Genomic DNA, 15,161 nt, shown 5'->3' on the forward strand with positions numbered 1-15,161 from the left:
CAAAAAAACCCCACAGGCCCAGCTGAGTAGAAGAAGCACCTGCTTTCATTCCCCAGACAGCACGCCTCAGCTGTGGGACACACACACACACACACACACACACACACACACACACACACACACACACACGGAGACAGGGAGAAAGGGAGGGAGAGAGTGGGAGAGAGTTGGCTCTACCCGCAGAGCCAACGTTCCACTTCTTAACCACAACTGTCAGGTATTTGTTGCTAACAAAAGCAGTGGGCGGGGAAAGGAAGCGACTTAATATGCAATTGCTGGTTCCCAATTAGCAGAAAGTACCACTTGATGCAGCTGGGGATGCCTGGAGCTCCATGCTCATCCTCTTCTCTCTGCTGCCACCAGATCACCTCACCAGTCTACTCAGGACTCTGGGAAAGAATCAGGAGCCTGGGGGCCACCTCCTGGCAGAGGCAGGGGTCGTGGACTGGTGTGTTTTCCTCTGTAATGCTCTGACCAAGTCCATCCCCCTCCTGGCACCCGTGCTAAGTGGCTACCTCTTCATCAGGCAATCCCAAGCCTCATTCTTCAGTTCCCTGTGGAAGGCTGTGCCCTGCTACTCTACCCTCATGCTCTTGCTAGACATCCTCTTAGGCATGGAAAATATAAGGGGTTTTGGTGACGCCACACCCCCACGCCAGTGCCACTCTGTAGACTCTTTGGGCCCTGGGACCATCAGTCTCTCAGCTTCACTCTTAGGGATAAGAACAGGCCTTTGGCCGCTAGGCACAGTGGTACAGTGGTTTGTAATCCCATCACTTGGGAGGTAGAGGGAGGAGGATCAGGAATTCAAAGTCATCCTTGGCTACAAAGCAGGGGCTTGAGTTTAGCCTTAACACCCATGTGAAAACCAGATGTGGTGGCCTGTGCCGGCAACACTGAGGAATTAGGGGTTGGAGGATCCCTAGGGCTCACTGGCCACTCCAGTCAGGCTGATGCACGGAGCCTAGGTCCCAGTGAAAGCTCCTGTCTCAAAAAGTAGATATATTGGTTATAACGGTCTCTGCCTTTAATCCCAGCACTTGGGAGGCAGAGGCAGGTGGATTGCTATGACTTTGAAGCCAGCCTGGTCTGAATAGTTGTAGGCCAGTCAGGGCTACACAGAGAGACCCCCTCTCAAAATGAATAAATAAGGTGAACAGTTATTGAGGAGTGACTTCTGAGCTTGACCTCTGGCTTCCACACGCATGTACACATGACAGGTACACAAACCACACGCCTGTGTGTGCCCCAACACATATGAATGTGCACACACAAATCAAATGTTTAAAAGGATCAAGTAAACAAACAAATAGGCCTTTGGATTTGGCCACAGGAAGTCAAGTTTAAGAGCTGATGACATAGCTCAGTGATAAAGCATTTGCCTAGCCTACCCGAGCCCCAATTCAACCCTCAGCCCCGCCAAAACTAGAACAAAACCTAACAGAATTTAAGTCCAGTCTAGGGTAAAGAAATCATACACGTGAGAATTTTAGATCCTTTAAAAATACAGAAATATTATAAGACCGTGTTTTCATTTTAATCCCAGGTGTGGGGATGTGGGGCCACTTCAGACTGTCCACAGCAGCTGACTATGATTTGCCCCGTGCCCTAGCAGAAGTGGTTTTGCCAGCTGCAGATAATTTCTGCGGTTGTGTGACATTTGGAATTCTGGGAACTTTTCAGAGGGTATATAAATTGGAGGACCCCAAGAGGCAGGCTGGTGGTTGTTGGTCATTTAGGGAGGTTGGCTGAGGTTTGCTAGTAGCTGTGGTCAAAAAAGAAACAGAAGGAAAGAAATCAGATTTAGGGATTTTCCTAAGTTCTCTCTCCCCTCTATTCTTGTTTCTCTCCTGTCTAGTATTAAGGGGTGAAACCAGGGAGGGGGGATAAAGGGTGGGAAAAAGAAGAACACACAAAGTAGCAAAGAGCAGCTCCACACACAGCTCCACTGCAGAGATAGAGGGGCTGGGAAGGGCAGGGCCCAGGCCCCAGGCCCCAGGGCCACTGCAGCTTCTCTCTCAGGGTGCAAGGCATCAGGTGTGTAGGTCAGGACTGTGCCTTTCCATCAGTCTATATGTCCGCAAAGCTGCTCTAAGCCCCAGGTTGGGATTTCTTGAATAACCTTAGCTGCGGCCCATTCACTCTGCTGTGTCTACATGGAGGTGCTGAGGCTGTCACTGAATCCTCCGAGAGCCGGCCTGCAAGTCCAGTAAAGAGCAGAAAAACTGTCCCCCAGGGGCTTAAGTGCACAGGGCCCCTGACCTGTCTATCCATGCACACGTGGGGAGATGCACCAAACAACTGAGTCACAGAATAGAGCTTTGTTTAAAGCCACTGGTTGGAGACACAGTTGGCAGATAAAATCTGAAAGATGTCATGAGGCCGGAGAGAAGCAAGTATCGATGACAGAACCGTGGCTTTTAGCCAGGGGTGATGGTACATGTCTGTAATCCCAGCACTCAAGAAGCAGAGGGGGATTGTTGCATGTTGGAGGCCAGCCTGGTATATCGGGGAGTTCCAGACTAGCCTGGGCTACATAGCAAGATTGTCTCAAAACAAAAACACAATAAAGAATGTTTTGGTTTTTTTAAGCATAAAGAACATTTAATTACAAAAGAAAGCAGCCATTTGAAAAACAGTCATTAAAAGGATGTTAGTCTGAGCCCTCCAGGAAACAGATGTCAAAGAAGACTAGATTTGCCAGAGTTGTGCCTGCTGGAGAAAATGAGCAGGGCCAAACAGGTGGAGCTAAAGGAGCTGGAGGAAAGGAGAAAGGGAGGTGGGGAGGGAGGGAGAGAGTGCAGGGAAGAAGTTCCTACTGCTGCTGAAGGTGCAGCTGGCCCAGGGCCCAGAGTGGCGGGGGGGGGGGGGGGGGGGGGGGGGGGGGGGGGGCGGAGCTGTGGCACCCAGCAGGTTACTCTGGAGACCCCTGCCCTGGCTCTCCCTGTACTAGTAAGCATCCTCTCTCCTCACTACATATTAAAGGACCTAACAGCTGGTTCCATCCCTCTAGTAATTTGAGTCATAAGAGACACAAATAATCTTTTGACATCTGTGCAACTGTCACATGATATAAAGAGGCTGTGAACCCTTCTGACAGTTATGTCACTCGTGTGACTAATATTCCCAAGATGGGTCGCCAGCACGCATCATGGAAGGAAATGCAAAAATCTGCTTAGATAGTAATAAAACTAAACATGAAAAAAAAAAATCTCTTCTCATTGAAGCTTCTAAACCCCGAATGACTCCCTTTACTAAGAAGAATCAAGCCAAGTATAGTTTAATGGGTAGTGCAACAGTACCATTAATTTGCACCCAGCAGGCAGGCTGCTCCTCCCGGGCACGGGGCACAGCGTGGCGCCTGCAGCTCTAACTTCACCTCATCACTATGCCATTGTGTGCTAGAGGTACCTAACTTGTGTTTTCACTAGTCAGGGGCTCATAAATTGTCTTAAGTCTCAGAAGAGACATTGGACTTGGACTTTTTTTTTTGTTTTGGTTTTGTTTCTTTTTGACAGGGTCTCACGACATGAGCCAGGCTGGACATAAGCTCATGAAGACCTACCTGCCTCTGCCTCTTGAGGGCTGGTATTAAAGCAACTCTGAGTGGCTCTGAACTTAGGATGGTTTGTTGTTTTTGTTTGTTTATTTTTGTTTTGTTTTTGTTTTTTGTTTGTTTGAGTCAGGGGGAGTTTTTCTGTAGCTCTGGCTGTCCTGGAACTCACTGTGTATATCCATGCCCAGGGACTCACAGAAAGCTGCCTTCGTCTGCCTCCTGTGGGCTGGAGTTTAAAACAGAGAGCCACCATGCCTAGATTTAGGACTTTTGAACGGTATTGAAATTGTTGAGAGAGTGGGGATGAGGGCTTTTGAAGTCAAGATGAGCGCACTTGGCATTGGGATGGCCATGATCCTACGGGGCCAGGGCCAGAGTACTGTGGCTTAAAGTGATGTGTTTGTGTGTCAAGTTGGCAAATCCTAGACACATTGTGATACCATATTGTTAGCTTGATTGGATTAATAAACACCTACAAAATTGATGCGGTGCATCCTTAGGGATGTCTCAGAGAGGGTTTCCAGAGAGGTTTGATTGACTAGAGAACCACCATGGACATGGATGGCAGTATCCCACAGGTTGGTGTCCCAGACTGAATAAAGGGGAGAAAGGAAGGATTTGCTTTCTCTGCTTCCTGCTCTGCCCAGATGTGAGCAAGCCAACAGCTGTCAGGCCTTCTGAAGCCTGCGGTGGGCCTGGTGGGCCTCTGAGCAGAGAACAGAAGGGAAAGAGGCCCTGCACTCACTGGGTCAGCACCAGGGAAAAGATGCCTCAGGGGGTCCTGCTCAGGAGCTCAACTAAACTAAAGGGCTGAGCTGGCACCAGAAGCTAGAGTTGGTCTCAGAGGCCAGGCCAGCTGGTGGCTCTTAGCTCTCTACAGGTTCTGCTGGGCAGCATCAGACTTCTAAGTGACAGATACAGCATAATCCCCGGGAATGGCCCAGCCACAGAGTGCTTGCTTAGCAAAAGCAAGGTCCTGGGTTTGATCCTCAGCAACACACGCTCACACATACGCCAACATACCTTTCAATGATTGCTTAGCAAAGCTACCCTGCAGTAGCAATGGGCTGTGGGGTGTGGAGAGGGAAAGCATTCGGACAGCGTTCCTGTGCAGGCCAGGAAGATGGACCTCGCAGAAGGCTGGAACACCGCAAGACATCTGTAGGCATACTTCTTTAGCTATGCTTTTCTGGTTCTTATATCTCCCTCTCTTCCAACCCTTATTCCATCCTCATCCTTTCCGACCCCCCAACACTAGGTAGGAGAGAAAGGAGGCTAGAGGGGTAAGGGACGTAAACCTCTTTAGACTACTTCCTGCTGATTTAAGGGTGTTGGGGTCCCTGGAGGCAAGTTCAATCTTTGTTGTCAGGATATCTCTCCAACCTCTTGTCTCTTTGCTCTTGACCACTTGACAAACTGGACAACAGCAACCAGGAGAAGCAACCTTCACAGGCCCTCTCAGGGTTCTACTAAGAGTTCCCAGAATCAAACCATCTGCAGCTGGCAAAAATCATGCCCTGCTAGAACAAGAGGCACTACTGTTAGCTGCTGTGGACAATCTGAAGCAGCCCCATATCCCACACCTAGAATTAAAACAAAACAAAAAACGTATTCATAAAACGTAACTGGGTTTTTAAAGAAACCAAAATTCTCACTCCAGATATCAAAGATTCCCCTAGCCCCCTTGCCTCCGGGAGACCATGAATTACCCATAGCAGTGTGCAAAGGCAGACAGAATCCAATATTAGTGAAGCAAAACCTAATTAGGAAGGCAAATTGATTTCCAAAAAAAGCATTGGATGGTATGTTCCAGGACTGGCCGAGATGGTTTTTTAATTGTCTGTCCCTCTACATTATTCATGCAAATGTATGTCTTTGTAGCAAAGCCTAGCTCACTTTCCTCTTTCAGTCCCATGAGGGTTGAACAGCCATTCCTCTGGGCCCAGAGCATGGGGGCACATGGGGAGATGGATACAGAGATGAACTGAGGAAGGCCCTGAGGAGGAGGGCCAGAGAGACCCTGAGCTGAACTCTGCTTTTCTCCATCTTTCCACCCCCCACCAGGTTGCCCGATCTCAGGGGAAGGGCATCTTTCTCTTCCGGAGACTGAAAGATATCATGGACTGGAGGAAGGTGAGGCCGCCTCTTCTTCTCCTCCCAAGCCTCACCCTCCAGGAGCAGGCCACGGCTATCTTTCCCCAGAACCCACAGGGTTTCCTGCCAAGGTTGCCCACAATAGCCACAGCTCTGGGTTCAAACCCTGACTGTGCTACATACACCCTTCTTAGCATCTGCTGAGGAGCCAGCGTGCTGATGAGCAGGATCGCAGTTAGCAGCAGCCGTGGTCTTAGAAACGTGACCAGGGCCTCTGAACCCTGGGAGTGACAGCGGTACTGGGTTTAATAAATGCCTCTCTCCTTCTGCACATTCCAACGGACCTGGTCCCGCTGTCAGCGCACTGCCACTGCCTTGAAGAAACCCACCAGTGTGGAGGCGCAGCCTTCCCGTTCCAGTGTGAACCCCTCAGGTAGCCATGTGAGTAGAAGTGGTGAGGAGGGCCCTGGGAGGAGAGGCCTGGCTGCCCAGGTGGGTGCCACAGCTGGGAGGGGGGTCTTCCCTGACAGCCAGGAGCCCTTAGTCCAAGCACTCACCACTCGTGAGCCCAGGGAGTGTGTGACTTTGAGGCTTGGTCTCGGTTCTTCACAGAAGTCACAGGACGACTGTGCCTGTTAATTTGCTGTCCCCTGAGCTGGATGGTGAGAAGGGGACCTGCTCTGATGTCCTCTAGGCAGCCCTGGCATGGGTGACCTCTCTCTTCCCAGGCTTAGCACCTTTCACACCTCCCTCCTCCCCTCCCCTTGTCCTGGAACAGAACCCAGAAGCTTGCACAGCCTAGTCTAGTGAGCTGCCGCTAAGCTCACCAAAAGGCTAAACTTTTGAACTTTTATCTCCTCTGAGAATTGAAGGGGCAAGAGGGTTCAGTGGTGAGCTGGCTGCCAGTCAGGTGCATTGCCCTTTATCTCCAGCAGTGCCCCCTTCCCTGACAGATCACAAAATTTAGCATTTTCACAGCTACATGCGTGAGGGAGGTGGGGCGGATGCTGAGCGGCTTCCTCAGCTACTCAGCCCCTCAGAGACAGGGCCTCTCACTGAACCCGGAGCTCAGCTGTTCAGCCAGTGAGCCCTAGGGAGCCTCTTATCCCTGCCTCCCAGTGCTGGGGGACAGGCCAGTTTTCACGTGGGTGCTAGGTGTCTAAACTCAGGGCCTCATGCTTGTGTGTCCAGCAGTTTTCAGATTGAACCCAACTTTGCCCGTTTTTTTCAGTGTTCGGTTCTAAAGCTCTGGGAACCGTCATTTTGTGCACTTGTCATGAACCCCCACGGCCAGAGTGCTTGCACCACCTCAAATCCAAAGTCTGCCCATTCCGTGCTGACCTCCACAATCCTCCTGCTTTCCGTTGCTAGGCATCTGACCATGCTGGTGACTCCGGGAAAGCAGATCCTGTTGTTGTTGGCTTACTTCATGCAGCCACTGGCTTCAGGTTTTGTTCATGTCACAGCATGTAACTCATTTGCCTTTTGTCAATATGAATGAAAATGTCAGTACCCTCATGTGGCCAGCGTCTGGGGCAGGACAGGTCTAAAGGATGCCTCGAGCTCTGGGCTCATCTACCTAGGCTCCACCCCCCTGCTGGACCTCTGGCCGGTTGTGTGACTTCAGACAAGTCACCCCATCTCTCCGTGCCTCAGGTGTGCATCTGTAAAATGGGGATTGCATTAGTTCTTACCCGAGAGGGTCTGAGTGAGGATCCGATCAGATGTCCCAGGGATAGTGCCCGACATGGCACCCAGCACACAGGGCACTCTGTGGGGGTTACTGATTGCTCTAATCACCACCAGGATGCAAGGAGTTCCGATGACCAGAAAGAGGAGGTACCAGTGGAGAACTACGTGGCTCAGCGTTACGTGGAAAACCCTTACTTAATAGGAGGTGAGGTGGCCATGTCCGTCCTGTCAACAGGCCTGAGAGGGTGCACAGACAGAGGCCTGTCCTGAACTCTCCTAACTGTGGCCTGTGCAATCCCCCTAGCCTAGCATGCTCTTCCCACTCCCACTGGGCTCAGGAAAATCCTCTTGGAAAGCCAGTTCACTCACTCACGCTTTCATCATTTACAAAGAGCCTCCTTGGTGCCTGCCTCTGTCCTGGCTCCACTCTAAGAGTTCGGCAGCTACCAAGGAGTCTCAGTGCAGCCCAGCTAATGTCACTTGTCTCTCCCCAGCCCCCTCCCTTCCCCTGGCAATGATCTTTGAGTGGGGCCAGCCTCTGGCTCTCTTCTCCTTTTCCTTCCCTGAGGGACTCCAGCTCTCTGTCCCCAGCCAAGGAGGCCTTGCCCTTGAACCCCAAATCTCTTGGTTCTCTCCCAGCAACTCATTACCAATGTGCCTCAGACTCAGAACTGCTCCCCAGTCTGGCTCATCTCCATCTTCTCCATCTGAGCCACGGCTACTCCTCCCCCAAGCTGCTAAGCCAGAGTCTGGGAAGTGCCCGGGGCCTCTGGTCCTTCCCTGCCACTGTTCTTTTGGGTTTTGTTTTAATTTGTGTTCACTATTTTAATTGTGTGTAGGTGAGCATGTGTCTGCGGGTGGGTACGTGTGGGTGAGCGCAGGCACCTGCAGAGGCAGCAGGCACCTGATCTCCTGGAGGGAGCTCTGGTTAAAGGAGGTATTTGCTGATGTCTGTGCTGTGCACTGAACTCAGGTCCCACGGGGAGCAGTACACACCCTTAGCCACAGAGCCGCTTCTCCTGTTCTTCACCAGGCTCCCCACAGGTCTGAAGCTGCCTGTGTGGCCACCTCTCTTTTCTGTTTCCGGTCCTAGCTGCCGTTGTCTTTCCTGGATGGCCTCCGTGCTGCTCCACTGCCCTGGTCCCTTAGACTCCACACCAACACAGCAGCTAGGGGCACCGCTGCCCTCCTCTGCACATGGCTCGGCCCCTGCCTCCTCTGCCACCTGCTTCACTTGCCTTTCTTTCCCCTCCCCTGGGCCCAGAGTTTTTGCCCATCTGGGTCTAGATCCAGCCATAAGGCCTATCCAACCTGGGCTGAGCCTGTACCTGTCCATGTGTTCGTCTTCACTTCACACAGGGCCTTCCTTGGCCACTAAGCCTCCAGCTTTGCCCTAATACTGCCCTACCCAATCCTCTCCCTGTGCCCTGTGCAGCTGTGCTTGGAACCTCAAATAGGCAGATCCCTGTCTGTCTGTCCATGTCCTGAAACCTAGCCCATTGCCTGCCAGTCAGGCAGCATGCATTCCACAAATCAGTTCTTTTCCACAGGCCGAAAGTTTGACCTTCGAGTCTATGTGCTGGTGATGTCGGTGAGTCTCAGGCTGGGCCTCCTGTGAGCGCAGGGAGATGGAGGGATAAGGTGGAGGGGGGTGTCCCCAATGTTACATCCAGGCTGCCCAGGTCTAGATCTGTCCTCCTCCCGTCTCTCTCACGCAGTTCTGCAGGTGAGAACCAGGCCCTAGAGCACAGTTGCCTCTCATTCCAACTCAGCCAGGTCCTTGGTTTTCAGCCTCATTTTACGGAGTAGAATGGATGCATAAAGGTTAACCAGGAGTGCTCAGGAGGTGGAAGAAGGAGGAGCTCAAGTTTAAGGCCAGCCTGTTCTCTCCATAGTGAGTTCTAGGCCAGTTATATAGCCAGACCTGTCTCAAAAAAGTAGACGCAAAAGACAGATGCAAATAGGATGAATGACTTGCCCAAGGTCATACAGCAGGTAATTAGCCAAACTGGGATTCAAATCCAGACAGCTGAACTCCAGAGCCTGCTGCATCCCCTTCACCCAGTTAGGACTCACTCACTCATTTGTTCATTCATTCATTCATTCATCCATCCAGTACTCGTTTAAACCTTCACGGTGTATACTCCACTGGGAAAAGTCTCAGGCTTAGCCCATCCTTCAGGACCTTGAGGTTATACATGGTAGTATTTCGTTCCTTTTGCACCCCTGGGAAAGAAAGGGGTGGAGTCACAGGGTGGGAGCAGAAGGAGTGATTGAAGGCCACTATAGAGGGAAGACAGGCCCTTGCAGGTTTAAAAAAAAAAAGCCGCATGGAAACACTCTGACCATCTGACCATCGTTTCCCTTTTCTCTTTCCCTCATCCCTAACAGTACATCCCTCTGCGGGCTTGGCTGTACCGCGATGGCTTCGCTCGGTTCTCCAACACTCGATTCACTTTGAATAGCATTGACGACCACTGTATCCTCTCAGTGACACTCCTTCTAGTCCTCCGTCCCCTCCCTTAGTATGACACTCCTTCTGGTCCTCACCCCCCATCCCCTCCCTTAGTGCTCCCCGTCTGGAATGTATCCACCCCAAGGATACTTGCCAGGTTCCCTACATTAGACCAGCACTCAAGAGAGGGATCTGCTCAGGCCAGTGCTCTCCGAGGTCCCTGCTGGATGGTGGCCTTCATGGGTGTTCCGCACTGGGGTGTACCCACACTCTGGTGTAGCCACACTCATAGGGGCAGACAGGTTGAGCTTTACAGAACCTTCTTCATGGTCTTCACAGTGCTCACTCATTCAAACACAGTTCCTTCTTCATCATCCAATTGGCAGAGACCAAAGTTCAGGCACCATGCTGTCCCAGTAAAGCCGAGGGAGAAGGAGGATGTTCAGGTGGGACTGGTGGGAGTGTAAGGAGGTGTAACCCTCAGAAGGGGCTGATAAGTATCTGCCAGAAGCCGGGTGCACCTACGCTCTAAGCCAGCAAGCCCCATCAGTGTGTGCCACGGGGCCGCCCACACCATGGGAAGGGATAGGACTGAGGGCTGCGCATGCCGCATCCTTGCTGGAGGGCGAAACCTAAGAGTCAAGACAGGAGGTGCCTTTGTATAGCGGAATACTATGTTAAGTAGACTGTTAAGCGGAATGCCGGAGCGAGCCTTAGAGACTGATGGAAAGCAGCCTCCAAGGGGAAGAAAAACTATATTGGAAAACGGTACACTCCTACCCAGGCCAAACTATGTCTATGTTTTTCTCACTGTGCATAGATATCTCTGAATGACAGACAAGAAACTGGAACCAGGGCTGGGAGCATGGCCCTTGCCTTATATGCAAGGCCAGAGATTTGATCTCAGCACTGCCAAGAAAAGAAAGGAAGGAAAGAAGAAAGGAAGGAATGGAGGGAGGGAAGAAAAACTAGACACAGAAGCTGTCTTGTGGAGGAAAAATGAGTGGAAAGGAGATTATCTTCCTACATACTCACACGTGTGTACATATATGTATATATACATACATTTATGTAATTTTTACTTTCGAGCCAGGTGAATATATTGATGGGTATGATGACACATTGCACACACCTGTAGTCTCAGCATGTGGGGGCGGGTTGAGACAGGAGGAGCATGAGTTTGAGGCCACTCGGAGTCATAGAGTGAGACCCTGTGCTTAAAAAACAAAAACAAGAACAAACAAAAACGAAATCAGGACTGAGCTGTTGCTCAGCTAGCAGAGTGCCTTCCCAGCATGCCCTGGGCTCCATCCTCAGCACCCAATGAAGGTGGAGTTGACACAAGCCTGTGATTCCAGCACTTGAAAGGGAGGCTTTCAAGGGAGTCCAAAGCTCTGGGTAGGAGAGGGCCTCACTGTCCTGACCGCACACAGGGCCAGCACCCTGGGCCAAGATCCCAGCGCGCGCTTTGAGCCATCTTCTCCTCTCTGCCCTGAGTTCATCTTTCAGTTTATGTGTGTATGTGTGAAGTCACAGGGCTTGCATTGCCCACCTCTGAGACTGGCTGCGGGCCCTCCCACATGCACGTTAAAAGTTATTTTCCTTGTTTTGCCTATTCCATTTCTGGTATGCTAACTATATCCTGTAATTCTAACAAGCATTCGCCACATGCATGCCATCATCTTAGTTTGTTGGTATGGCTGCCTCGTTTTTATTAAAATCAAGTAACATGCGAAACACAGAAGAGCAGATTCTGTGGAGGGACCCTTCAGTGAAAGGCCTGTTGGTGCAGTCCTGTGAGTCCTGAGGACATGCTGAGCAAGCAGAGCCCTTCTCCATTTACCAAGGCTCCACTCACTAAATATCCACACTGCGAGACTGCACAGCACTTTCCGCCCTTCTTTTAAATGGGTTTCAATGTCTTAAAATTAAAATATGCAGAAAACTGCAGAAAAGACTAGGAAGGAGTCCTGTGTGTCAGGCTCTCTCACTGGCCCAGCGCTCCCTGTTCTGCTGGGCTGGCTGGCCAGCCCTAGGGACGCCCTCTGTCCTCAGGGCTGGGACCACAAGCACATGCCACCATGTCCAGAGCTGCCTGCCGGTTGGTTCTTGAGACAGGGTCTCACCATGTATCCCTGGCTGGCCTGATACTCAGACTGGCCCCGAACTCATGGAGATTCGCCTGCCTGTGCCTCTGAGTGCTGGGATTAAACATATGTGCCACCATGCCTGGCCATTCCCAGAATTTTTTTTTTCCTGTGGCTTCTGGGGATCAAACTTAGGGAGGCAAGCACTTTATGACAGAGCTATCTCCCCAACCCTAAACATGCCCACCTTTGAAAAGATATTTTGTACATATATATAATTTACATGCAATAACTCAAGTGTACACACACAGAGAGACAAATACAGCACAGCTCAGCCCTGAGTGCTGGGGAGAGGGTCATAAGGCATGGACCTGCATGGCGCTGACCATCTGCTGAGCACACGGAGGCACTGAGGTGTCAGAATTCCCTGACAAGGTCCCATCTAAATGAGATCAGTGCCATGTGCAAGGCTGCTGTGTCAACAATCCCGTTACCACTTTCTGTCCCCAAGGAGATAATAAAATTTACATTTATTGTTAGATATATTAAAACATACCATTCCCCCTAGGATTTATCCTTTTACTTTTGAGATTATAATAAAATTATGACATCACCCTTTTCCCTCTCCTCCCTCCAAGCCCTCCCAAATACCCCTCCTGGCTCTTCTTCAAATTCATGGCTTATTTTTTCATTAATTGCTGTCAACAATTTCCCCTCTTTCAAAGTTCATTTTGTTTAGGAAGCAGTATGAAAGGCCACTCATTAGGAATTAATTTATGAGCTCTGAAAAATATGGAGGATCAGAATTGGAAGAAGAAGACACTTTCTTTTTTCTTTTTTTAAGATTTATTTATTCTGTATACAGTGTTCTGCCTGCATGTATGTCAGCACGCCAGAAGAGGGCACCAAGTCTCATTATAGATGGTTGTGAGCCACCATGTGGTTGCTGGGAACTGAACTCAGGACCTCTGGAAGAACAGCCAGTGCTTTTAACAGCTAATCCATCTCTCCAGTCCCAGAAAACAGTTTCAGTTGTATGTGCTTCCCTACCTTATGGATCATCACAAATAATACACCAACAAAAATAACAAAATGGGCTGAGGCAATGAGTGGCTCAACAGGTAAATGTGTGGAACACACATACCATACTCACACACACACTACACACATAACACACTCATATACACACATCACACATACCACACTCTGACACACCACATCCTCACACAGCACACAAACATGCACACGCCACTCACACTAGTAATAATATTTTATAAAATTGCTTCAGCACAAAAGATTCTGATTTTGATAAAATCCGATTTATCTGTTTCCTTTGTTGTATGTGCTTTGGCCCCGTAGCTCAGGGGCTCTGCCTAACTGAGGTGGCAGTTACCTGTCCCTGCCTTTTATGTAAAAACGTTGTGGTGCATTTGAAGTTGATTTGGCTGCAGTGTGAGGGAGGGGCTGATTTGTGTGTCTCACTAGTTCGATTAGCTTCGCACCCTGCTCCCCTGACGTCCCTGCCCTGCTTGTGGGAAGGTGCCCCTTCACTGTGAATCACCTTGGGACATCATTAAGCGGAAATAGGAGGCCCCTTCCTGCTCAGGGATAGAGAGAGATGCAAAAGAAAAAAACCAGGCCTTTGAAGAGTTCTAAAGATGACATCTAGGAAATTCATACTATCAAGGTCTCTCGTCTTCCGGGAGGCGGGAGCCGCCCCGCCCTGCCCCACATGCCAGGGACAGGCAGAAATGTGCTTTGGGGGAATTAGACTCGGGCAAGGGACCAGGAGCATCCCCCCCCCGAACCCCAGCCCACAAATGCCCTAAGTCCTGGGGCATTGTGGTAGCTCATGAGATTGGGGGGGGGCACGCTGCGTGGTCCTTGGGGGGAGGATGCTGAGGAAGGGGTTTTGAGTGACTTTCCCTGTTCTCCCCTGAGCCTCTAAAGTTTTGCCCTTGACATGGGAACTATTCAGGAGCAAATGAGATGGTACCGGGAAGTATGTTGTGGGTCACAGTGCCGCTGGAGGTCGCAGTGGTGGTGATACAAAAGGCAGGTTCTCAGGCAGTTGCCTTGTGATCGGGAAATCGCAGACCGGTCCTCTCAGCTCTGCCAAGCACTGAAGAGGCTCTGCATCTAACCCCGCAAATAACCCTTGGAAGCTATGGTGTGCGAGTGTGCGCTCCCAGCCCATAGGCTGGGGTCTTGGGCGTCTGTTGCTGTGACAAACGCCATGACCAGAAGCAAACTGGGAGGAAAGGGCTTAATTGGCTTACGCCTCCTCACTGTAGTCCATCATGGAACCAAGTCAGGACAGGAACCCGGAGGCAGGAGCTGATGCAGAGGCCGTGGATTCGCTCTCCCCGGCTTGCTCAGCCTGTTTTCTGACAGAACTCAGGACCGCCAGCCCAGGCATGGGAGCACCCATAATGAGCGGGGCCCCGGCCCTCCCCCATCAGGCACTAAGAAAATGCCCAACAGCTGGATCTCGAGGAGGCATTTTCTCAGTTGAGGTTTCCTCCTTCCAGAAAACTCTAGCTTGTGTGAAGTGGACGTAAGACTAGCCAGCACAGCTGGTAAGCAGGCTCAGAGCACTCACCCAGATTACTCGGGAATCTACAGCCCCTGAGACATACCCAGGACTTGCACCCAGGCCCACCTGACTGCAAAGCCCATGTATGTAAACTTTGGGTTGTTTTGTTTTTGTTGTCTTGTTTTGTTTTTTAAAGCTTTCTCTACCAACTCCCAAGCCAACGCCAGTCTCAGTTCAGTCCCTAGGGCATCAGGGAATATGGCTGCTCGACCTGTCCACACTGGCCCTTGACCACCAACCTCTGCCAGATGTTCACCTCACCAATGTTGCCGTGCAGAAGACATCTCCAGACTACCACCCCAACAAGGTGAGGAAGCTAGGCACCTACCTCTCTTCTGGGTCAAGTGGGTGGGGCAAGCAGAGTGACATGGAGCCAAAGATAGGCCCCAGTTTACCAGAGAGGGCAAGATCACCCTTCCCATCTGCAGAGCTAGGGCAAGGCTATAGTGCAGAGACACTTGGCATGAACCTCAGCATTTGAATGTCAAACTAACATAATCCTAAAGAAAATGTGCTCTATCTTCCTGTCTTGGGTGTCTCTTATTGATCAGTTGGTATGCCCTACAGATGTTCTGCCTATCAAGCATCAGTCTATTCATATATCTCCCTGTTTCATCTATCTGCCTGCCTGCCTATCTATCTATCTATCTATCTATCTATCTATCTATCTATCTATCTATC

General features: G+C 50.6%; 1 protein-coding gene across 1 annotated transcript in view; it reads left to right on the forward strand.

The window, feature by feature from the left end:
- Ttll9 (tubulin tyrosine ligase like 9) overlaps positions 1-15,161 on the forward strand; it is a 36,439-nt gene that overhangs the window by 15,053 nt on the left and 6,225 nt on the right. The window contains exons 6-11 of the mRNA XM_055618036.1: positions 5,621-5,689; positions 6,011-6,091; positions 7,457-7,547; positions 8,893-8,933; positions 9,734-9,821; positions 14,729-14,787. Of these exons, the coding sequence (XP_055474011.1) occupies positions 5,621-5,689; positions 6,011-6,091; positions 7,457-7,547; positions 8,893-8,933; positions 9,734-9,821; positions 14,729-14,787 (429 nt within the window). The remainder of the gene's footprint in view (positions 1-5,620; positions 5,690-6,010; positions 6,092-7,456; positions 7,548-8,892; positions 8,934-9,733; positions 9,822-14,728; positions 14,788-15,161) is intronic.

This window comes from Psammomys obesus, unplaced genomic scaffold (assembly GCF_907164565.1).
Source record: "Psammomys obesus unplaced genomic scaffold, mPsaObe1.curated_primary_1811, whole genome shotgun sequence".
Classification (NCBI taxonomy): domain Eukaryota; kingdom Metazoa; phylum Chordata; class Mammalia; order Rodentia; family Muridae; genus Psammomys; species Psammomys obesus.